Here is a 23,272-nt window from a genome sequence, read left to right on the forward strand (position 1 = left end):
ATGTGTAAGAATAAGTGTGTGGTAAATAGGTATATTGAAGTCAGATGTTTAAGTTAGCTAGGGGAGGTTGAGAGGTAAATAGGAGTTATTTGAGTAATAAACGGCTGAAAACAATGGTAATATGAAATGTGCGATCAAAAATCGTAAAATATATGAGTGGAGATGACGAGAGGCGAAAAACTAAATCTAAAAATAGGACGATGTTGGGGACGTTTGTGTTGACCGTTGTGAGGATAGATCACTGGAATCATTAGCGTTTAATAGAGAAGTAGTTAAGTTTTAAAATAAATATTGTAAACATAAATAGTTGTCAAGTGTGTCTTCAGCTTTAGGCAAAAATCTGTAACATAGTAAGGCTTTACACAACCAAATTCGCAAAGTTAAATAAATCGCTTATTACAACGCACATCACAAATGTTTAACCTATTTATGCTGTTGTTTCTGATTATCCTTAAAGAAGGTGCTCAGGACCCATCACCAGTGAAGGTTGACCTCTCTTTGGATTCGTCCAAAGACTTCACAAAAACTTACATGGAATTCGACAACGCGTCGTACATTGTGTACAAGGGGAAGGACGACTGGGACATCGATGAGGTAACGCACGGCAACGAGGTCGTGTGGACCTACTCGCACGAATACGGCAAGGCGAAGGCAGTGATAATGACCTACGAAAACGGCTCGCCCAGGCTCCTCTTCGTGTACACGCCCCGGCACGCCCACTACAAGTTCTACTACGTGCGTGTGGACGGGAAGTGGGTCAGGACCACGTACTATTGGTACTCCCACAGGCTCGGGCTGCTGAAGACGAAGATCAACCACGAGTTCAGGATGGACATAGGTTTCCTGAAAATGACGAACACGTTCATCCACTACCCAAAGACGCGCACAAAGCCCTACGACACCTTTCTGCCCTTCAACGGCCACGCGGCGAAAAGCGTGGAGTACAACGGAATCGCGCTGTGGACTGCGAACTCTGACGATGAGAGGGCGGTCGCGGTGTGGGCTTACAAGATCCGCTCGTTGCACTACCTCGTGAGGGTGCTCGTCTACGACGAGGACAAGAACTACACGTTCCACGACTTCGTGAAGATCTCGGGGGCCTGGGTGGACATGGCCCGCACGCCGCTTGGCATGAGGCCAGGCCACAGGTACCCCGACGACATCATGTTCCCCGAGTACCTGCTTATGAAGGCGAACAGGCAGATTATGACTGGCGAGGCGCCGCGCTCCGCCGACCCGAGGGATTTGGACGCGACCCTGGCCATGAGCTACGACTACGAGTACCACTACAGGCCCATTCCGCCGTACCTGTGCCACAAATTTGACTTTTCCAAAGACTCGCGCTCTCAGGTTGTCACAAGGGATAGCTCCGTGTTCGGGAAGGATCTGAAGTTGGAGAGCTACTTCCCCCAGGCGGGCCACTTCTTCGGCGTCGTCACTGAGGGCCCCGACACGATTTACCATCGCAACGTTGACATTGAGGCCTCCATCGGCGTCCACTTTTACACCAAGGACGGAGAGCCGTACCTTGCTGACGTGCTCGTCTTCAGCCCCAAGAGGCCGCGCTCAGAGTACCACGTGAAGGTGAACGGCAAGTGGTCGCCTGTGAACAGCGGCAGGTTCTTCACCCTCCTTGAGGAGCTGCGGAAGCACCAGCGGCCGAAGTCACAGACTAAGCTATCGGGCTCATAACACCACTCACTCGATGTTATGGCTTTTTAACTGACGGTTGCCCCTTATGTGTTTTTATCCACTTTTGCTGTGTTGATACTGCTCCCTTCCGGTGTCACCTTCACACGACTAGTTTGTACGCTAAACTGTCAATACTTGGGGCTGCCAGCTTGTTATCAAAATCGCACACACACACCCACTAATGTGTAAACGGCTACTACTTAAATTAAATGGCTATTCACTCAGTCAGCTCAAAGGGCGTGAACGGCGGTGCCTCCGGCTCTCCGCCGTCGTATATGAGGTACTCTTCGGGCTCGTTGGGCAAGCTGTCGACCAGCAGCGTAATTCCGTAGTTCCTGTCCGGGAATACTGGCTCGTACCGTTGATCCTTGCAGTTGCAGAAGGGCGCCTGCCTCGGCAGCATTCTGCACGGGTTTTCGAGCTGCGCTGTGAATGACTCGAAGTGCTTGGACTTCAGCGCCTCCAGCGTCGCGTCGTAGATGTCCATCTTCGATATTGACAGGTCGCCGCTATCGCTTGCCATTGAGACGTCGTGCGTGTTGTCCACGCTCGAGCCTGCGCACGAGTCTCTGCTAGAGTGTCCCAGTGTCGCTGCAATGCTACTAATCTCGGCCCTATATGTAAAATATCTCAATGAAATGAATGTATGACCAATAATATGTGCCTATTTAGGTGGTGTGAATTAAACAATTTGCGTGTTTAGGCAGTTATCTGTATATGTGTGTGTATCTATGCAATAATTTGTGTATTTAAACGGCAACTAGTGTATCTAAGGAGTATTTTGTGGAAGTTTGCATCTGTATATCCACCCTAGCACTGTGTGATATCTAACTGGTTGGTACCTCATTGACTTCCCGTCCGACAACACTGACGACGAGTCGTCCAGCGTAGGCTTGTCTGACTTTTCCGCCTCGACGTCGGGCTTCGTCTTATGGGACAGCCACGCGTTCCTCTTCGCGGACACCGAGAGCACCGCCGTCACCTCGTCCTTCTTGTCCTGCGAGGACGTTTTGTTTATCGGCGGGATGTAGTCGAACTGCTTTGGCGGCGCCGTGCACAGGACCTTGTATCCCACCGGCACGCGCAGCTCCTCGTTGAGCCCTATGAAGCAGGTCGGCTGGAAGGTCATGCACACGAAGTGTATGAAGGAGTGCCAGTACCACATCTGCGAGAACATCAGAAAGCCTATCACCGCCTCCCTTCTCATGTTCCCTCTACATGTGTACAGCGACGTTATACAGTTTTGGCCCTGTTAAAGATTTGTTTATTTATTAAGTTTATTTTATAAACAGTAAACCCCGATGTAGGCATAACTGTATATCTGTGATGTCGTCCCTCCGACGTAGGTAACTAGCAAACTAGTTCGTGTGAAACTTCTTACCCCTGCACTCATCAGGCCCAGTCCTAGTATTGCTCCGAACCTTGCCATTACGTCTTGGTGCTTATCTCCTATCACTGATAGGTAAGTTTCTCTGACTCCGTTCACTTCGCATAGGCTTTCGTAGTTCGACTGCTGTAGCACCAGTCCCCAACCAATAAACGCTCCTAAAGTTAGTGTGAAATATTGCTAATGGTCTACGGCACCCCAGTATATCATAAGCCCTTACCTTGTCTAACAAATTCACTGCGATCTGTTGAGAGTCTCTGCAGTATCTTCGTTGCTTCTGGCGACGCTGTTGCTGCGCAACTAACTCCCAGTGCCAGCGTCACTCCGTACCTCACGTGCGGGTTATATGAGCCTGATAGCAGCTTCAGCACCTTCGGCACCTGGTCTGGTGTGTTACACAGCACGAATCCCAGCGATATCACTGCTGCTCTTCTAACATCGTCCGACACATCTGATACTGCTGAGTAAAGCAAGTGCTTCACTGCTGTTGACTAGAGTATAAATTATTGTTGTTGTATTTGTTGGTGTTATTGTAGTTGTTGGTGTTATTGTAGTTGTTGGTGTTATTGTAGTTATTATTGTAGTTATTATTGTTGTTGTAGTAGTTATTATTGTTGTTATTATTGTAGTTATTATTGTAGTTATTATTGTTGTTATTATTGTTGTTATTATTGTAGTTGTAGTTGTACTTATTATTGTTGTTATTGTAGTTTTTGTAGTTGTAGTTGTTACTACTTATTGCTACTATCACTTACCGATCCTGTTCCGCAATACGCCATTGCGTAGCAGAACATTCCACCGTATCTTATTATTGCATCATTGTCGTGACAAAGCTTATTTATTATGTTGTCGGCCTAATTGTTAATTGTTATCACAACCATTAGTGCTAACTGTTAATCGTAAATTGGTTAGTGATAACTGTTTATCGTAAATTGGTTAGTGACAAATATTTAATGTTGCTGTAATTAACTGTAGGAGAATGTTTCTGTCTTACGTGTTTCTCTCTCTGGTATACCACCATTGCTATTGCCAATACACATGCTCTTATTATCTTTTCGTGTTGAGTCTCGTAGGAGAACGTGTATAGCTCATCCACTACGGTCTCAGACCCACTGCCTGTACGTGTTATTATATCATGTCCATGTGTTCACAACTTACCGAGCATCAGTAATCCTATTGCTATGGCTGCTGCCTGTCCTGGGACTGCGCTGTTTCTAAACATAAGCCCCTTGAGCTCCTCGTACAGTTCTAAACACGGTATTTGCATTTCGTCAATGTCGTGGCTACGGCATCCATATCTACGTGGCCTATGTCTTACCGAAGTCGCACTGTCCCATACACACTAGCCCTAATCCTAGGGCCGCTCCGTGATGTAGCGACTCCTCTCCCTCTTCGTTCCTCAGCGAGTTCAGCAGTAAGTCTCTGGCCGGTGCATCAAAGTGGTTTGAGTGTATCAGCCCTATTTGCATTGTTATTTTAAGGTAATTGTGCTCAATTTGCAGTTAATAGTCCTTTTTCTATCTCTGCTGTTATACTGTTACTATTGTGTATAGTGTTCCGTTTAAATCTGTTTTCACGTCTTACCTAGTGCGTACAGCGAGCCTCCTTCTGAATACGATGCTGTTCCTGAACCTGATGGCAAATATGACGACAACAGCTTTATCGACTCCTTACTGAATCCCTGTGTGCAATTGTAAGACTGACGCCATTATATCCTACCTTGTGAATCACTCCCAGCGACGATGTTGCTGTAAACTTCGACCAGTTGTTTGCCTTGGACAGCCACGTCAAATTGTCTCTCAAAAAGGTATCACAACACGTGCCTGCTTGCATCAGTGCGTGTGATATCACAATTGCGTTGTGTATTATGCTGTTCCTCTGGTCAACACTCGTCTAAAAATAGTTTAATTTCGGGCGTTAGCTATTAATTCTAAGAGACAGTTTTTTTAATTATCATTGCTTGTTGCTCGTAAGAAGATGTGTGTAGCTGCTGCTAACTAATCCTGGTCCTTGTCGCTTACCATTATCTGGTCCAGCAGCCTCAGATCAGTGTGATTTTTTCTGTGCAGGAACTGCAGGTACAGCTCAATAGTGCTCGTCCCTGACAGTATGTACTTCAGCCGCTCCACTGCCATGCTGCTTTTCGCGTACAGCTGCGACTCCTGCAGCTGCTTCAGGAACTTCTGATCTCCGATGTCCACGAGGTCGTACGCGATCTGGTACGCCTTCAGGTGATTCCCGCTGACGATCAGGTCGTTAAGCAGCGCCGCCATCCTCTCGTGGTCGTTCAGGTGGTAGAGGCACATGCAGAGGTTCGTGAAGTTGAGCTCCAGCAGGCTGCTCGACTGCAGCAGGATGTCTCTGAGCTTCTCGTAGACCACGTCCCTGAAGGTCTTGCTGTACACGTTCGCCAGCAGCGCCATCGTGTAGTTGAGCATTTTGTTGCGATCTTTGTTCGTTTCGAACAGCTTAAGCACCAGGTCGATTCTCCTGCTGTCCAGCGCTATGCCCATTGCCTGCGACTCCTCTCCTGCCGCCGCGCTGCTGAACATCATTTTCTGGACCAGCGACTCCAGTGACGCTGCGGAATCGTGTGAGAAACGTCGCTTACCCAGTGTCTGACTGTCGAACTCCGGCTGGAACTTGTCGCCCTCCTCGTATTTCGAGCTGTTGAGTCTGACGAACTCCTCCACTGCCTTCGCCAGCATTATGTTCGTGTACTCTGATGCTTCGCCCGTTTTAAAGTAATCTCCGGCGTTCAGTGCGTATTGCAGCGCCTGGGTGTACTCTTCCAGGTGGTAATAGACCTTACTGATGATCAGCGCTGCCAACTTTCTCGCCTTGAAGCTCCTATCTTGGAAGATGTCCTCCCTGAACAGAATTAAGGCGGGCGTCGCTTATTTATCTAAAATGTGTGCGTATCTTACAGGAGCGGCAGGTTGTCCACGACTTCGGGCCAGAAGTAGTCCACTATCTTGTCCAGCTGGCTCAGGCCCAGCTCTCTGCAGGAAGCTTGCTTTTCCTCCAGCAAAGCCAGCACACTTTCTGCAGAATCTAGTTCCGCTAGGTATTCTCCCGTTGATAAGATGGCCATTTCCACGTCGTTGACCATGTTTTACAAAAAAATATAATATGTACCGGCTGGGAGCCGCCTCACAGACACACGTGTATGTGTAAGTGTAAACTCTGGTTATTCACATGAATTTTTTTAGTATATTATCTTCTCTTTACACTGACTCCATGATCAGATCTCTAGCCATGGGACTACTCCTTGGAGGTGTGGGTGGTCTTATCTCCGCCATCCTCATGTCCCTAAAGTCAAATTTGTACCCAGTTGCTCTAGTTAGTTTATTCTTATCATACTGTAGGACTGCTGATTATCTATTTTTGCTCTTATTGCGATTTTTAGTTTACACAATTGGTATTAAACTGTACCATGAGTCGTAAATGCTCGTATCCTGGGTGGACGGGTATATTAGCTTCGGCACTATCGTCAGGTCTCTCCTTATAAACAACAGTGCTCCTGCGTTTTTGTGATGGTTACAGTAGTTTGTGGCTAAAGAATTTTATTAAAGCTTGCCTATATATTATACTTTTGTGCCTATGTATCGGTGCTGGGTGTGTACGAACCTGAGAAGAGTGTGATGAGCCTTCCCCCTGCAAACCTTTCAAACCCGTCCATTACGCATTCGTGTGCCCTAAAAATTATATTTTGTGTGTGTTTTTATTGTTAGTAGTAGTAGTAGTACAATTAATGGTAGTAGTAGTTTAACATTAGTCGTTAGTGTTGTTTACTAATGTTTGATTAATATCATTATTTGATATTATTTTAGTCTAACTATGTCGTTCCATTGCTATTATGGCTTCTATCTAGATTCCTTACCTTATTATTAACTGTAGATCGTTGTTCGTTAAAAAGTTTAGTACTCTGTCCGGGCCAAACTTAACTATGAACCCGGCCTTCTCTGGGTCTCTAGTATCGTTAGGCACTGTTCCGAGCATGGAGTCGTTATCTGTCGGGTCAGACCACAGCAAGTCCAGTAACAGTTGATCCTAATAAAAGGTGCATTAACATGAACGGTGTGCGGCAGAATCACTGGTATAACACTGGCAGCAGTGAGTACTAATGTAAAACCTCATAGCTACGGTTACTAACGCTAGGTTACATCTTAGTTACTAGGTCGTACCTCTCTCGTCTCCGGTATCGGCAACACTGATATTGGACGCTTCAGTCCTCTTATGTCATCCAGGGTCTCTACTGTCTTCCCTATCCCCCCGTGGACACACAAGATTCTTCCTTCTATTACGGCTCCCAGTGGCATGATTTCGAATATTTTATTAAATCCTTGCCAACAGCTGTATACGCTACTAACGTCTTCGTTAAGGCGTTTTGCGCATTCATTTTGGAAGCCGTAGACTGCATTTATTGATGGATCCTCGTGGTTTCCTCTTATGAGGTGGATCTGTGTCGGATATTTACATTTGAGTGCGAAGAGGAGACATATTACTTCCAATGAGTTGAACCCTCTGTCTACGTAGTCTCCTAGGAACAGGTAGTCGTTGGAGTCTATGTCGCCGTCTATGTTAAGCATCTCTGACAGGTTCTCATCCAGTGGCGACTTATATAACTTAAATAGCCTCATCAGATCATTATATTGCCCGTGTATGTCACCGTATACTATGGTTTCTATTTATTTGCAGTTGACTTACTTTTTATTGGAGTCCTCAGGTTTAAAACTGTCTCCTCTTGCTTAATAATATGATACACCTAATCGCAGTTAGCATGTGTATAAATTGTAATATTAGCAGTAATGTGATACACATACACAGCTTATATAAATAAACATGCTGGTGTTTCCTTTCATCTAGTTCTTAAATAACTATTCTATTCAGTCTGTTACTTAACTGATATATCTACTCTACTTGTCCGTTTCAGTACCATTGTTAACAATATGTTGATGTCGTTGTATGGGATTGGAAATGGAGAGTCTTTTTGAAACGTCTGCTCGTTCGGATTCAGTAACTTCACAATTATTCGATCATACACTGTGTCTATGTTCGCGTTTTGCCAGCGTAACTTCTGGCTTGCCTCCGGCTTATTTATTTTTCTACCTTCTTCTTCAAGGCGGTCGATAGATATCTACGTTTTATTTGTGTGTTTTTGAAAGAGTGTATTCATTCTCGTCCAGGCACTTGTAACTAATAACTGCTTTGCAACTTTACCTTTCGGACCATGTGTGAGAAATCTGAAATTGGTCCGTGTACTGCGTGAGCGTGTGATGATAGTCTAATTTCCCTCTCCTGCGGTTTTCTCAGAATATCCTCCTTCGCCTTCGGCGAGGTCTGGAACAATACTCCCATCCTTCCTGCCATCTCTGCCGACTCATCTGGTTGATGCGGTTGCAGGGTGGGTGTGCTTTTTGCCTTTTCGGCGAATGCGCCTATTGATTTCATTTTTCTTCGTGCAAAACTTACTTAGGCAATCGAACATTTTCAATTCACAGGTTGGGTGCTTCTGGGCCTGGTGAGAGAATCCTCCGAATATATACAAATTAGGTCCAAACTTCCAACATGAGTGACGGAACTGCGTTAATTTTTATATGGGTCCTCTCTTTTACACTTAGTATCTACTTTTAAATAAAAATACTCTGTTGATAGACGATATATTGAACCACTCCAGCGTCTCCGTGTCATAAACTGAAACTGGCAAGGCCCTAAACAACAATTATGGGATTCTTCATTCAAATGACTTTTTATGAGATCCTTTTCCTAACTATCTGCTTAACACTCACTTGTTCAGGTCTGTGTCACCTCTTCCTCCCATTACTACCATCTTTGAGCCCACGAACGAGCACGCTGAGAATGTTATTTGGTTAGTGACGTACAGTGCTGGTATCTTGCGTCTGGCATCATCCCTGCCTTCATTGGTGCCTCCACCCAGTCCCAGGAGCCGTCTCTGTGTTGTCTGAGCCCCCAGGCGTCGTTCAACGATTTACTTTCTGAGCCTCTGCCTCCGAATATTACTACCATCCCGTTGGCCGGTCCCTCGCAGCATAACTGAACTTATTATTAGCTTACTAATTGTGATATTTTATTGTATTTATTGTTTTTTAGCCTAAGTGGCTACTGTCGGTTTCCAAGGTAGAGGTTTATCTAACATCCTCTAACTCATCCAGAAATTTATCTAAAGATCTTACATCTGCTGAGTGATACACTCTCCTGGGCGGCATCCTCAGAGATGAAAAGGTCACTTCGTTCCAGCTGAACGGAGAGTTCTCCACGTTTAACACCCACACGTCGTTGCTCGCTTGTTGCCTAGGGGTACATTATATTCAGGTTTCGGGTTAACTAAATTACCCGTCGTTTCCTCCGATCAGGATTAGGTTCGGCTTCGAAAATACCATGGTGTGTCCGTACCTTCTTCCCGGGGATCTTCCCGTGGTGGGCACTATGATCCACGAGAGCTGCTTATCTCTCCTCAGGTCCAGCAGGAAGAGCTATAGCGGCGTTAATGTCCACACACTTACGTCGTCCGATGAAAGCGCTCCTCCTCCCGTCGCTCCTCCGAATATCACGACCTGCATGGACTCCACGCAGGCTGCTGCGTGGGCTGCTCTTGGTGACGGCGCGTTCTCGACGTGCAGCTTACACCAGTGGTTCGTGGCAACGTCATAGATATATGAATCTGCGGTTATGGTGTACCTTCCAACATCTATTGAATTAAGGTTAAGGGTCTATTTATAGGACAATCTTGGCAAGAGGTTCGAAAACGCGAGGTTTTCATTCAACAATTTTTTCCGGGAAATGTGTGTACGTATTCAATCTGGTAGATCTAACTATCTGAGCTGCTATAAAATACCTCCTACGGCTCCGCCGAATAAAACAACTTTCCCTGCTCCAACTGACGTCGATGTGTGGCCGAATCTTGGAGGCGGAACATCACCCTGTTGTGATACTATTTTCTGATACGCCATAATTCAGTGTTATTATACATTTGTATTTAACATTGCTGTTACAAATTAAAAATTAATAACTTATTTGCATTTAAAACGTTTGTACATCTGTTTTTTAAACATAAATTAATTTTTAAAATTATATCTCCTTCTAGGCCCCATCTAAAAATGTGTAAAACGAAAGAACAGAAATTAGCTGCAAAGACAGAATGCTACAATCTAAATTTTGGGATTTACGGCATGAAGATTTAGTGTGTATAGTGAATGTACCGGTTGATTCTTGACTTTGTTATTGTTTCATAATCTCACACGACATCAACTTATATTTTTCTCTCAAGTTCATGTGTGACCTAAACAGCTGTATTTTTGATAGATCCTGATATCTGCGGTTAAATCTGTCTAATATGTTTTACTTTTTTAAGTTTTTTTTTAAATTCGTTACACTGTTGTTGTATCTGCTATATAAGTATCCGTCCACCTGTATCGACCACAGTAAACTGCCTTTGATATTTTACGGGTATTATAGATGCATAGGTAGCCAGATTTAACAAATGTGTTTAGGTTTTCCAGGGATAACAACTCAATCTTGGACTCGGTATTTTCCGTAAAAATCGTAAATGAGTGTTCCTTTCACTTCTCTTCAGACGAATCGCAACAACTTGGTTTGCGACGACCACTTGAGTGTCCTGGTCCACAAGGCCGAATTGTTTCACACAAAGGGTGATTCAAGGGCCCCGACCACGCTCAGCTGCACTGAACTGCTGAGATCCAAGTGTCTAGATCAGAAAACCTGTTCCGTAAGTAATGTTGTCATCAAACTTGCTTAGATCGGAGTGAACGACTGCAATCGTCTTCTTGAGGACAAGAGGGTTAACATTGACTTTTTGAACGTAGAGTACACTTGTGAGCAGTCCAAGTACGTCGCCGCTATCCCATAGATGTGCAGGGACCCTAAGCCCATTTTCAACGGCCTAAACTTCCGGGAGGGCTGTTTCGGTGATTTTCTCATGTTCGCTTTTAAAATCTTGTTCACTGTTCTTCAGAGTTCCTTCAAGCTCCTGCCAGGAACTCATACACCCCTCCGCCACCTCAGTTCTGGGTAGAAAGTTAAAAGCCTGCTTTCGTTCTCCCACGTGCAAATACGTTACTTCTGACGATTCCAAACTCCACACTGGTTTGTCATCTACCAATACACACATACATATTCTTTCTTTAGACGACTTTTTTTCCAAGGTGTGAGTCCTTTCACCTCATTAAGTGATCCCTGAAACCCTTTTAGGGGGATAACATTAAATGCCATGCCTACATAAAATCCGATCAATTCAGCGTCGCTGGATATGCAGTTCTCCTTAACTATACAGGTACCCCTTAAATTAAGATACTCATTTTAATCATTTGCAGCTGTTTGTGACAGGCCTGTTTATGTAAAAGCAAATTCCTTCTACGAGCTTGCCAAACAAGCCAACTCTTCCAAGTACTCCTGCTTTTCCTTAGGTACCTTTCCTACTTCTTTTTTACATCAATCACTTCCTTTTAGCTTACATCCCTTCTGATCTTTTCAATATTAACAAAAATCAGTCTTGGTAGTTTGATTTACTTAACATTTTCCTTCAGGATCTGCCGAGGGTGTGTCGTCTGCACTTATTTTCTTTTAGGCAGCCAACTATCGTTCCCATGCTCGGCCATGTCGTTGCCGTTCCTTCCCGAGTTTAATATTATTTCACTCAATCCGTTCAATCCTAGTTACCTCTTCATACGTTAAGATATGCATTAATTATCCATGTAATAGCTATAGGTGTACGTCTGCTACCAAGTATATTAACACCAGTCTACTTTGGGTCTAGAACCGTGACTGTGTCTGGGAGGAGCGTGGATGGTCCGATCCTTCCCTCCGGGTCGTACGGGAGCATGATTTTAACCTTGATGCCCAGGACGCCCTGTCTCAGCTGCACTGACCTGACTGCCGTGTTCACGTACTGCTGTGCCGGCTGTCCTGTCGAGATTATGTATCCGTCCTTAAACTTCATGCTCTTTGCTCTTTGTGCTCTCAGCTTGCCCGATACTATGACTTCGCATCCCTTGGCTCCTGACTCCATGATGTGCCTCAGAACGCCGTAGGCTGCTCTTCTGACTGCGAGCCCCTTCAGCAGCTTATACCTCAGCGACTCTGCCTGTGCCATTGCGCAGAGTCCGCGGTTCTCCACTCTCTCTGCGTATAGCTCCACTGAGTCTGAGGAGAATCCGAACCTCTTTTGCACCAGTGACGTGAGCTCTCTTATTCTTCTTGCCTTTTCTCCGAGCACTTCTCTGGTCCTGGTTGCTCTGATTATGATCTCCGTTCTCACTGGCGTAATTCTTAGCTCCACTCCCGAGTATCCGTCCTCTGCGAGTGTACGTGATAGGAACTCGTTTAATTCTGCGTTAAAAACACCATCGTTGATGAAGCGTTTTTGCTTCGATTTCTACAAAGAATTATTTATGCAATTAACTTACTCCCGCAAAGCCCATCATCTTTCCTGAAATACGATTGTATAATTTGACGGAATATAGTGAAAATGTCTAATCAAACGGATGAATATCAACCTTTTCAATAATTGGGTGATATGTTGAAATACAACAGCTGATATTTATATGATTCAACTAAATTGGAGATGAAATAAATATGAAATAAAAAGATCCTAGAAGGACGACGAAATTGTTCAAATTTATAAAATATAGATAAACGTGTTAAAGAGAATCCTAGACTGTGGGGGACAATTAAATAATAGTATTTTAGTCGTTTTTAACTACATTGATATTAAATAAATTTACCGATTTGTATAAAATATAAAATTTTTCAATTTTATCTATAACTAATTTATATTTGTAAGGACAATCAAAAGCGTTGTGTATTATGGAAATATATGTGATAATATATTATAAATGAGTAGTAAATATAAATTTTATAATATATAATAAATGTATATATGAATGTGTTTCTAATTTGTCGAAAATTTTATTCTCAAACCAAGATTCCAGTATAGAATCTCATATTTATCAATAACAAATTTATATTCTTTATATGTCTTTATTTAAAATTAAACTTGTGTTTAAATCCAGTATCTGATGATACTGATGTGTCTCCCGTGCTAAATATGTCGATTTTGTACACTGTACATGATATTTAAATTAACGGTATTTTCTTAAGCAATTTCGGTTTATAAATTGATAAAAAGAATTTAATTTAACATATTTATAATCAAAATGCACTATTTAATTAGAATGTTACTAATGTGTCAATGATATAAAGATCTGCTTCTTCGGAAGGTGCTTTATATGTACTTGTACGATACGCGAGTACAAAATTGTTTAAAGATAGTATGAACCATAATAATTTGAATTTTAATAAACAAAATTATAAATAGATAAGTTTAATTGATCATACATACGTAAACTTATGTGAATTAGTATTCGACATACTAAACCGAAAAAACTTCTAATATTATTAACACATTGGAAGAATTTTGCAAAAATATTTTATCATATTAAAAACTGTAAAATATTAGATAATTAAGATGGCATCTGATAGAGTAGTAAAAAATGTAGAAGTTCAGAAAGACGAGGAAATAGAGGAATTTACTGAGAACTCAAGTTCAGAAAACTCCTTCTTAGATGGCTCGGAAAAATCATCTTTGAAGAGTTCTATGGAAGGAAAAATGGAAGAACAAAAAAGTGGTAGTTTTGGTGGTTCTCTGGAGGGCTCGGGAAAAGCATCCGTGGACGTCTCTGCAAAATCATTGGAGCTCACAAAATCTCCATCCGTTTCCGTTTCAGAATCATCATCAGTTGAAGTTACAGATGGATCTAAGCAAAGTTCTAAGAAAGGATCCCTGGAAAGTTCTCCAAAAGAATCTGGAGTATCATCTGTTGAGGGCTCTGAAGTTTCACTGGTACACGAGTTATCAAGGGATCCAGAACTTGGAATTGATAGCTCAACCGAGAGTTCTAATCAAGATGTTAACGTAAGTGCATCCCTTAGAACTGGAGAAGGTATGTGCCGTTATAACTTAGTTAAAATGAGATTATAAAAATTCATAATTATGTAGAAGTGAAGGTTTTTGTCAACCCCTTTGGAGCCAATATGGAACCTGGCGAAAAAATGTAAGCGATGAAATAAAATATATAATAAATATAATTCAATAGGCTTCGTGTGTTCCTAGTAATTGGTGTATTTCCACTGCCTGTACTGGGATGGTTTATTGGTTTATTAAGTTCAATGAGCATTAAAAGGAAGAAGAGGATTCATAAAATTGTAATTTTGTGTATTAAATAAGTAATTTTTAGTTGACCTCGATTCTGTTTTTGTTGTCACTCGTAGCACTTGTGGCTGGAATGGTTGTGCTCGGATATTTCTTAGGTTCGTTTAAACCTGTTGAATAAAATTTTTTAGTTAAAAACAGCAAAGATGTTACCACTGTAGTAAAGACCGAAGAAAAGGCCAAGCCAGTAATTACGCCAGAAAAGGTGAAAGAGGAACTCAAACATATAACTGATGGCGCTCTGAAGGCAATAGGCGATGATTTGCCACCTCAAATCCCAGGAACATATAAACCGGTTTCTATAACGAAACTTCCCAAGCAAGTATATAAATATGGGAAGCCAGCAAATGTATACATTCCACCGAATAACTTACAAGAACCAGTTCCCTTGGCCAAAACCACTGGTGATTTGAAGTACGAGTTTTATGAATGTAAGTTAAACCACAGTTATATAGCAACATTTTAGACAAACACCCTTCATCCAAAAAGGAAATGGTAATATTGTTGAGAGGACTGATTAGCGAGTGGAAAGAACATTATATGTTCAGATTTTCAGACTATGTTGATCACAATATTAAGGTGTTCATGATTACCGAGAACAAAAAGAAATTAGATGTAGCCAAAATATTGACAGCATTGACTAAGGAAATTGCGTATAAAACAAATCTTGGACTTGTTGTTGAATTGACTGCAGAGGAGATTTCAGCATTTGAAGCCGTGCACACATCAATGAAAATAAACAGAATGCTCGCAATAACTCCATCAGCAAAGTGTGATAAGGAGGTTAGTGTAAATCATTCCAAATGTATAAATTATTAATCAGAAACTTGAGGCCTTGTCTGGAATGTCACAGGTAGAATTCATTGGAATGTTCGACAAAGAGGTTACATGTACCTCGGGTAGTAAAACTCCCCTCATGGTCATTAAGAATGGAAATGTGCATTTCACTGAAAAGGTAATTAGGAGCTTCCTTAATATTATTTTAGGGTTCAAAATTGACCGACTTGACCACTTACATAGTGAAAGAAAAGGTAAAGTGTGAAACAGAAAAACTAACGAGCGAACAAACCAAGAGATATTTGGACAAAATGTACGATGCATTCAGAAAGTTCGTCTCTGTGACCTCTGAAGAAGTAAAAGACCAAGCATCTCTTGAAGCCATGTGCTTAAAAATTACTAATATTTAATTTTTAATGTGCATTTGTTAATATATTACAAGTTATCTAAGGCCAGGTTCACTGTTTCGAGATTATGTATCCCTAAAAATCACAGATAAACGAAAATAGTTAATACCATGTCCCTTTCCTCTAGTAGAAAATCTTTGGATGGAGAACATATCACATAATTTTCCATGGATGTAGACCCTCTAAGAATAATTATTTGGTTAAAACTAACATCCTAAAGATCCCTATTAAGATTGAATTCATTTCCTTTAACACGTAAGTAAACATGTGACCGAATGTTGTTTTGGGTTCAATGGCCTTTACATCGGAAAGTCGTGTCAGCTCAACACCCTTCTAAAATAAAGATGTGGGAGTTTAAACTTACGTTTTTCCTCTTTGAACCTGGAATGCTTATCATATCCATCATTATATTGTACAACATATAATTCTCGCTGGATGAGAATGAGCCTATGATGACGTTGTAGAACATTTCGTCGCTGATGATTTGGCCCATGGCGTAGTAGTGAGAATTGATGTATATAAGTGATGAGTCAACGTTTTCGTTATACGTATTCCAGTGTGACCTGTGAAGTTATATAGTCTAAGTAGGTGTTTAACATCTCACCATTTTGAATCATCTAGAAAGGTGACATTGCTCAGATTTTGAAGTTCGACGATCCCAAAGACATTATTTAACCAATTGTAATTTGAGTTGCGGAGTGTTTTCTGATAGAGAATTAATAATGAAAAACGTACAATCACGTTTCTAATTTGCCGGTATATTACAATTGTACATAAATCTGAGTGGTTTTCCAGTTTTGTCTCAAATGAATTTGGAGTTATGTAAAAGTAGTTTGACAAGTGGAGCTCGGACCTATAAGAACATGTCAATATTTAGGTGGGCAGTAGTGGAGATGAGCTAATTTAACTGATTTAATACCCTATTATTTCAGTGTATTTCATGAGATCGACATCTATGACTGCCACAAATCTCTTGAATCGTTGAAGGAATTGGATATCGAGTGATTTTGAAATCTATATATTTTAATTGGTTGAATTAAATATATAGCTACGTTTCATACCATGTTTCCAGCTATTATGACATTGAACTCGTTAATTGTACTGAAATGGAAGAGCAACCTAGTAACGAAATCAGAGTACCCTATTATGGTCACCACTGGTAAATCCTTGTTTTTGAATATGTTAGACTTGGCGGAACTTAATGTGTTAACTACAATAGGAAGTGATGGATCATAAGGCTCGTCAAATTTCTTTGCTTCCACCGGGAATATTAGTGCCGATTCTATTTTGTATAACTCGTCTTCATTCTCGTCGTTGTACTGAGGTTCAGTGTCATCATAGTCACATGATAAGGTTAAACTACTACCACTGTGTTGATTGGCCACTACCTTTCCATCCTTTATTAACTTCAATAGAATAGTGTTCCTTTTAATTAGAGCTTCATTTTTCAGATTAATTTTTGAGAAATCAGGAGAGGCTAAAAATTATTTCAGTAGTGTTTCTTAAATTAATATAAAATCTCAAACTTACTGTCAAAATCTAATATGAATATTCCGGTATCGCCCTTTTTAATATTATAATTTGTTCCCACGGGATTGATTTTGTAACTGAGTGGATCATCTACCGAAATTATTCCTATTAGTATGGCACCGCTCACATCAAAAAATGTTTCACACAATAACTATAAATTTATTAAAGTTTGAAAGGACAGTATGACCAGTGAGATTGATATGTAATATTGTAACTTTAGCCTATCAATTAAATATATCACCTCAAAAAGGATTCCAACGTAGTGTTCTGGTATTTTGTGAAAGCAAACACTCTTTTCGGCTCCACTTAAATACGATTGGTAAAGGTTTAATGATTTCGGGCATGAAGAGTGATTCTGAGTGTGTCCAATATTGTAGTATTGATTCAGTGACAAGTTCACAATAAGGGTTATTATTCCTGGACATGTTATGCTTTTTGTAACGAGGCAAAGTTTGAGGTCACTTAAACTCACTAAAATAGCATGAGTAGATTAACTCTTACTTGATATTCCGTATTGTTTTTGGAAAATTGAATGTGTCACTGGAGCACAGTATTGAACCATTACAATCTCACTTCTGCAGCCGTATTTTTTTATTCCGATGGTTCTCAGAATTGTCTTCATGTCGTTCATCCTCAGGTCTTTGCCCTTGAATGACGATAGTATGAAAATCGAGCTTGCTAATCTGGCTTGTATCGTATCCAAAATTGTTAAATTTCCATCCACTTCAATGTCACCTCTCATAATGCATAAGGAAATGGAAAGGTTGTCTGCCTGTTTTACCTGGGCCGTGTAAGTCTCGATGTCATTAGGAGTTAGTACAATGATTTTGCTAAAATATGTATGTTTATGAATTGAGGTTATTATCTAATTCACATACCATTTATCCTTTGTATAATACATTTTAGATATAAACTGAGATAATTGTGATGGATCGATGTCTCCAATTACTAGTATGAACTTCTTTAATCCAGCCCTGTATTTGTATCGATGTATAAAAATGATATAATTTACCATGAGTTCAAGTGTCCGACCAATATATTCTTTGCTAGAACTATCTCAAGTGTCCTATTAATGGTCAATGGTACCCAGATGACCATCCAGAAAATATAACAGATTGCACACATCCTTGCTTCAACAGTCACGGGTACCATGTCACCGTATCCAACTAATATGGTTATTAAATTAAGTTTTAAAATACTTATATACCTGTTGAAAATGTGATGATAGCTAGATAGAAATAGTTCAAATACTGCGCAAATGAATGCGTGAATTGATTTTCAATCAGTGTCGGATGAAGCCCTTGCATTATATACAGCGAACCTACATTTTAATTAAGTAAATTGCGTTTATGAAGATTACTTACCAGCAAAACTGCAGGACATGAAGAAAATACCAAGGGATATTCTAAAGATACATTTGGCCTTTTCAGACCCATCTTTAGTAGCGATAATCCTATTGTTGATCCATACTAAAAATGTTTGTAAATGTGTTTAAGTAAAGGTTAGCCTACCGAATAGTTTAATCCATATTATGAAACCATGAGTCCAATAGACTTGTATGTATGAAAGCTCAGGGAAGAAAAGCCATTTGGAGATTAAAACTGGAGGTGGTAAAATTAATGAATTGATCCAAAAAATTGGAGAATTAAAAATATCCTTGGAGTCTTTTGCCTCGAGGATAAACAAACATATTTCAGCGGTGGACTAAATGTGGGTTATGTAATGTGACTTTATAATAAATATGTTCTTACGGCTGAAATACTGAAGAAATGGAGTGGATATAAAATCTTCGGCACAAGGGAATAATCCCATTTATCATATATGGCATCTCTTCTCCAATACGTTAGTGTTATTAGCCAAAGAGATAGTTTTAAAAAATCCCAAATTATCAAAGAAACACCGGCATTTTTCAACATACAGGTCAAAGACAATTTGGAATAGCTGTACCATAACTTTATGCGATCATATGCTACAATTAATTGTTACTTTGCAGTCATTTTATCAGTTCTTATAGTTATATATCTAAAGGTTACTACATCACGTAAATGTGTAATTAACCATGGTCAAGTAACTTACTGTTGGCTGCGGTATTCACTGAATTTTTCTGTTTTCTGTGAAGTTCCCTGTCCAAAGCAGCTAAGGCAGAGCCTACAGACACCTTTTTAAGGGAGATTCTCCTAAAAATATATTGACATGTGATTTTGAGTGCACATTCTTTAATTATGGAAATAGTGAATATTACTTAAAGTTTGTTTATTTAACAATAAAAGGTTTATTTATTTAAAAAACATTACCTATTTAGATTGTAATCATTTATTATTCTTCTGACTTGCGATTTAATTACGTTTACCAAATAAACACTTCCCAAAAATACTAACGCTCCTAGAATGGAAGGAAGTATTTCAATTACTCTTGTATCATCTAAATTGCAGATTATTTAGTTTAAAACTAACTATCTGAGGCTGTGATGATTGTAAGACACAATGTTGCAAAGAATACTGTGATTAAAGTTGCCGCTAGAGCTCCTTTAGTAATATATTTATCGTTGATTTTGTAACCGGCTTTAAAAAACATTATTCCGAATCACATTCCATGATTTTAGTTAATATTGGTATTTAAATGATATGCGATTCAAATATTGTCGATAATCATCAAAATTTAAGAAATATACAGTGGTTTAGACATAGATTCGGAAAATAAGAGCCGATAGATTTATAATTGCTGGATTATTTCTTTGAAAAATAGAATAAAAAATGTTAATTATTTACTTTATATACGAATATGCCAAAAATAGCTAAATGTGTAGATGAGGAAGGCTCTATTTATTTGACTATTCTCTAAAGGCTTAGGGTGGGACCATGCAACGATGTGCAATGGATAAAAATAAGAAGGAATTTGAAAAATGTAAATTCTAGGTAACGGAAGGTTCAATAATAGAGAATAAAACTTTTGAAACAGTTTTATGAGTTAAAATTATGGAAGATCGCAGATATGGCACAGAATGTAGTTATTCGGCAAAAACACAGACTATAATGTTGACATAAATTCTATTAATGTTTTTTGTTGTTTTGTGAATTTCAATTGGCGTATTTCAATATGTTTATTCCCCCAACACATCTATCCTATGTGATGCCATGTTTATCAGCTCATTTTATACACACGTGTATCTATCATCCGTATCTTCTTGGAGTAATGTAAAATAGTAACTTCTTAAATGTTTAATTCTAAATCGCTGCTTTCTTACAACAAGTACAGGCAATGGGAAAGATCGTGAGTCCACGTCACCTTACACTTAATTGTTCAGATTGCGTCGTTTTAACGCCAGGAAGCGCTGGAACCTGGTTTCCTGGTTAACGAAGGGTACCTACGAGAACCTGAAGTTTAAGAACGGCTGGAAGACCACGTCTCACGTCAACGCTCCCAGGGCTGTGGAATCCACGGACAAGGCCACCAAGCACTGCGATATGGAACGACTACACGAACAGGATAGAGAATATTACAGGAATCTCACTCGATGAGACGCTTCACACTTGAGTTAAACCTCTGCAGGTGGGCTCCCAGCTCGCTCAACCTCCTTATGGGAACTGTCATGAGGTCCAGGCCCATTATCAGATTGAAACTGAGGTCGTAGTCATTGGCGATCTGAATGAAGAGCTGTTATCGGAGCTAAACTAACGGTTTGGAATCTCTGGCTGAAGTGTGTGACAAACAGGCTCCGGACACCGCACTTGGCGCCTAAACGTGACGTTTATCCTAAGTGGCCAACCTATATCCACCGCCTCAGAAATGGTAGTATGCAACGTCTTTATCGCGTTCTCAGAGTAGTCGTCAGTAAACGTAGCTACAAAATGTTAATCTCGTAACCGTGTACCTTCGTGAATTAAGATATCGGCGTTCTCCGAGTGCGCCATAAGGTTTTCGCAAGGCCTTGTGTCTCCAGAGTAAACTATGGACCCAACCTCCTCGTGGCTGAGCCTGATTCCAAATGAGTCGAAGATGTGGTCCACCTGCGTGTATATTAGTTATATCATACGTTAACTTAGACTTAGTTAATTGATGGAAGCGGTAAAGTGATTGATATAAAGGCTACGGCTCTGGGCACAAGGGACATTGCTTACTTTGAAGAGCACTAATCTAATTTGGCTTTTATCAAGTGGGATCACAGTCTCAGTGTCCTCAGTTAGAATCATAAACTTATAGTCTAGTTTACATATGTTGTCGTTGTACGTTTCGAGCCATGTCTACAGAAATGATGTGATCAAGCGGCAAGATCATGTACTGAATTAAGCTAGCTAAATAGCCGATGTCCAGTTGAATGATTGTAATCATACCAGAACTACATCCGAACATATTACCAATGTTGACTCTGATCGATCCTTTTTAAATTTTTTCTGAAGTGCTAAAATGTAATACAGGCCCAGGTGATGGTCGGCATGACTATGCGATATGAACACGATCCTAATCAAAATCAAATCTGATGTAATGTCTTACTTTATTGACAGTATTTTTCTCACAAACTCATCAAAATCGGTACAGGTGTAAAGTATCTGTAGCACAGTCCCTTCACCAGAGTCCAAAAGTATAGCTGTAGATTAGAGCATGAGTGTGGTAAGGTAGTGGAGCACACGGTATAACTAGTAATGTTTCTATAACATACAGTGGTTTTCATAAACTTGCACTAAGATGGCAGAAACGTTGCGATACACAGACGGAACTGAACAGCCGGTGCCCAGAAATGTCAATTTAGGGCCCTCCAAACTAAAATCGAGTTCTATGGTATCCGAGGGATCAGACTGGATCTAAAGTAAATATTTAATTTAAAAAGATGATAAAAGGTGGTACCTCATCCAACTCTTTGCTTAAACAATCCGAGTAGTCAACGTGGGCCTTAAGAAAATGTTATTGTTGGTATATTATAGGTAAGTTGGCAATCGAACCTTTTTTGGAGGATGAACGTAGAACTTAGTTAAGGGGGGATAGGAATAATCGGATGTTGATTCCGTGTCGTTTGACTCTAAACGGTTTATTTTATGAAAAAAAGGGGATGCGAAACGAACCGTGCGATAGTGACTCTGAATGGTGCTGAGGTGACTCAGACCGTTGTCTTTTAAATTTAAACCGTGACAAACTTGGAAATAGAAGAGGCAACAGTGAATGGTGAATTTGGTTCCGTTTATAAAAAGGGCTAAGCGCAACGTATGTAGAATCGTCAAATGTCCTATGAACAATAAAATGGTAGGTAAACCTACTGATTGCATCCCACTTCGCCCTTGGATACGCCCGAACTGCTTGTGTGTAAGTAGAATACATTGACCAGCCTATTCGCGTCATAACCCAATGTGTTCTGAAGTGGATTAAAAAACGAGTGATTACATACCATTAAACTCAAGTCCTCTTTATGGTCCAAAATTAATATTTGGTTTCCAGGAGTCGGGTCCTCGCAGACTTGATTGGACTTTAATACAGATCCGTCTGGGAGAGTAACGTCAAAGCCCCTTTTTAGCCTTCCAAAATCTGGACCCTTGAGCACCTACGCAGTAAACATCATCCAAACTAAGCCCTTACTCCATACTCCTTTGCAAGCTCAGGATTAAATATGCCCGGCACGTCGTCAAACTCCACTAGGTATCCAACATTGTTGGCATGGATAGGATGAACAGTAAAGTTAGAGTTTGATTTCGAGTGGTAGAATAGTCCTGAGATTGTTACAGAGTGCGATTTCACCAGTTGAAGCTTCTCTGTTCCTTCAATCTCGTGAACGGTAACCTCAATTTTGCTGCAAAAACATGAGTTTTAATCTAAAATACAGCTCATGAAACGTGTTCAGCAGCTCATCTAATACTTTCTTTATGGGAGTCGGCCCAAAAATCGTAACGTGAGAAGTATTACAGCCATCCAGGGACAGTATGAAACTGGGAAGCCCATTGAACGAGTGCGCACTTAAGTTCGTCAGAAATATGTACCGAATCTTAGCTAATCCCAGCTTGTTAGATAGCCGGAACCTGTAGATAAATTTGTTTATGCATATGCTTAACCTTTGCGAGTTTTCTCCACAGTTGAATATGAAGTAACATCCATCCGAAAACAACTGTAAGGACGGGGGAACAAAGTAATCATCCCATCCAATGGTCTGCACATAGCTCATATCATAAACAAAAACGTGAAAAATAATTTACAAATTTGAAAATTAGTTACAAATGTGCTTTCACAATATAATACAATGTATTA

At 40.5% G+C, this 23,272-nt stretch overlaps 10 protein-coding genes across 10 annotated transcripts; 4 read left to right on the forward strand and 6 right to left on the reverse strand.

The window, feature by feature from the left end:
- Positions 1 to 429: 429 nt before the first annotated feature.
- Positions 430 to 1,692, forward strand: TOT_040000488 (uncharacterized protein; the record flags this gene model as incomplete). The annotated part of the gene is made up of 1 exon (XM_009694121.1): positions 430 to 1,692. One exon carries the CDS (start codon positions 430 to 432, stop codon positions 1,690 to 1,692), a length of 1,263 nt encoding a protein of 420 aa, XP_009692416.1.
- Positions 1,693 to 1,909: 217 nt separating this feature from the next.
- On the reverse strand, positions 1,910 to 6,191 carry TOT_040000489 (26S proteasome regulatory subunit; the record flags this gene model as incomplete). Its single annotated transcript, XM_009694122.1, has 14 exons — positions 1,910 to 2,306; positions 2,535 to 2,941; positions 3,074 to 3,237; positions 3,300 to 3,570; positions 3,835 to 3,933; positions 4,074 to 4,195; positions 4,238 to 4,327; positions 4,398 to 4,538; positions 4,664 to 4,760; positions 4,799 to 4,972; positions 5,019 to 5,069; positions 5,101 to 5,660; positions 5,691 to 5,950; positions 6,007 to 6,191. 14 exons carry the CDS (start codon positions 6,189 to 6,191, stop codon positions 1,910 to 1,912), a joined length of 3,018 nt encoding a protein of 1,005 aa, XP_009692417.1.
- A 489-nt stretch (positions 6,192 to 6,680) lies between these two features.
- Positions 6,681 to 10,053, reverse strand: TOT_040000490 (serine/threonine protein phosphatase; the record flags this gene model as incomplete). Its single annotated transcript, XM_009694123.1, has 14 exons — positions 6,681 to 6,777; positions 6,963 to 7,132; positions 7,267 to 7,766; positions 7,790 to 7,847; positions 8,019 to 8,219; positions 8,303 to 8,520; positions 8,555 to 8,663; positions 8,727 to 8,793; positions 8,872 to 8,935; positions 8,965 to 9,136; positions 9,277 to 9,394; positions 9,437 to 9,576; positions 9,607 to 9,791; positions 9,939 to 10,053. 14 exons carry the CDS (start codon positions 10,051 to 10,053, stop codon positions 6,681 to 6,683), a joined length of 2,214 nt encoding a protein of 737 aa, XP_009692418.1.
- A 383-nt stretch (positions 10,054 to 10,436) lies between these two features.
- On the forward strand, positions 10,437 to 11,745 carry TOT_040000491 (conserved hypothetical protein; the record flags this gene model as incomplete). The annotated part of the gene is made up of 7 exons (XM_009694124.1): positions 10,437 to 10,549; positions 10,594 to 10,645; positions 10,677 to 10,829; positions 10,860 to 10,948; positions 11,076 to 11,206; positions 11,434 to 11,506; positions 11,688 to 11,745. 7 exons carry the CDS (start codon positions 10,437 to 10,439, stop codon positions 11,743 to 11,745), a joined length of 669 nt encoding a protein of 222 aa, XP_009692419.1.
- A 116-nt stretch (positions 11,746 to 11,861) lies between these two features.
- On the reverse strand, positions 11,862 to 12,543 carry TOT_040000492 (40S ribosomal protein S3; the record flags this gene model as incomplete). The annotated part of the gene is made up of 2 exons (XM_009694125.1): positions 11,862 to 12,494; positions 12,526 to 12,543. The coding sequence occupies 2 exons, from the start codon at positions 12,541 to 12,543 to the stop codon at positions 11,862 to 11,864; spliced, it is 651 nt and encodes a 216-aa protein (XP_009692420.1).
- Positions 12,544 to 13,586: 1,043 nt separating this feature from the next.
- TOT_040000493 (conserved hypothetical protein) lies at positions 13,587 to 15,517 on the forward strand (the record flags this gene model as incomplete). The annotated part of the gene is made up of 8 exons (XM_009694126.1): positions 13,587 to 14,061; positions 14,118 to 14,172; positions 14,215 to 14,323; positions 14,356 to 14,428; positions 14,462 to 14,761; positions 14,797 to 15,113; positions 15,154 to 15,285; positions 15,317 to 15,517. The coding sequence occupies 8 exons, from the start codon at positions 13,587 to 13,589 to the stop codon at positions 15,515 to 15,517; spliced, it is 1,662 nt and encodes a 553-aa protein (XP_009692421.1).
- Positions 15,518 to 15,706: 189 nt separating this feature from the next.
- Positions 15,707 to 18,059, reverse strand: TOT_040000960 (conserved hypothetical protein; the record flags this gene model as incomplete). The annotated part of the gene is made up of 10 exons (XM_009694127.1): positions 15,707 to 15,847; positions 15,879 to 16,077; positions 16,119 to 16,219; positions 16,250 to 16,367; positions 16,434 to 16,528; positions 16,576 to 16,991; positions 17,045 to 17,195; positions 17,232 to 17,515; positions 17,546 to 17,874; positions 17,923 to 18,059. The coding sequence occupies 10 exons, from the start codon at positions 18,057 to 18,059 to the stop codon at positions 15,707 to 15,709; spliced, it is 1,971 nt and encodes a 656-aa protein (XP_009692422.1).
- Positions 18,060 to 18,774: 715 nt separating this feature from the next.
- TOT_040000961 (conserved hypothetical protein) lies at positions 18,775 to 19,618 on the reverse strand (the record flags this gene model as incomplete). Its single annotated transcript, XM_009694128.1, has 4 exons — positions 18,775 to 19,013; positions 19,121 to 19,221; positions 19,339 to 19,465; positions 19,498 to 19,618. The coding sequence occupies 4 exons, from the start codon at positions 19,616 to 19,618 to the stop codon at positions 18,775 to 18,777; spliced, it is 588 nt and encodes a 195-aa protein (XP_009692423.1).
- Positions 19,619 to 20,258: 640 nt separating this feature from the next.
- Positions 20,259 to 20,562, forward strand: TOT_040000496 (conserved hypothetical protein; the record flags this gene model as incomplete). The annotated part of the gene is made up of 2 exons (XM_009694129.1): positions 20,259 to 20,314; positions 20,349 to 20,562. The coding sequence occupies 2 exons, from the start codon at positions 20,259 to 20,261 to the stop codon at positions 20,560 to 20,562; spliced, it is 270 nt and encodes an 89-aa protein (XP_009692424.1).
- A 153-nt stretch (positions 20,563 to 20,715) lies between these two features.
- TOT_040000497 (tRNA 3' processing endoribonuclease) lies at positions 20,716 to 23,189 on the reverse strand (the record flags this gene model as incomplete). Its single annotated transcript, XM_009694130.1, has 10 exons — positions 20,716 to 20,885; positions 20,916 to 21,051; positions 21,163 to 21,285; positions 21,376 to 21,502; positions 21,536 to 21,629; positions 21,702 to 21,843; positions 21,887 to 21,931; positions 22,422 to 22,574; positions 22,610 to 22,820; positions 22,852 to 23,189. 10 exons carry the CDS (start codon positions 23,187 to 23,189, stop codon positions 20,716 to 20,718), a joined length of 1,539 nt encoding a protein of 512 aa, XP_009692425.1.
- Positions 23,190 to 23,272: the final 83 nt, after the last annotated feature.

The sequence above is a fragment of the Theileria orientalis genome, chromosome 4 (assembly GCF_000740895.1).
Source record: "Theileria orientalis strain Shintoku DNA, chromosome 4, complete genome".
Lineage (NCBI taxonomy): Eukaryota > Apicomplexa > Aconoidasida > Piroplasmida > Theileriidae > Theileria > Theileria orientalis.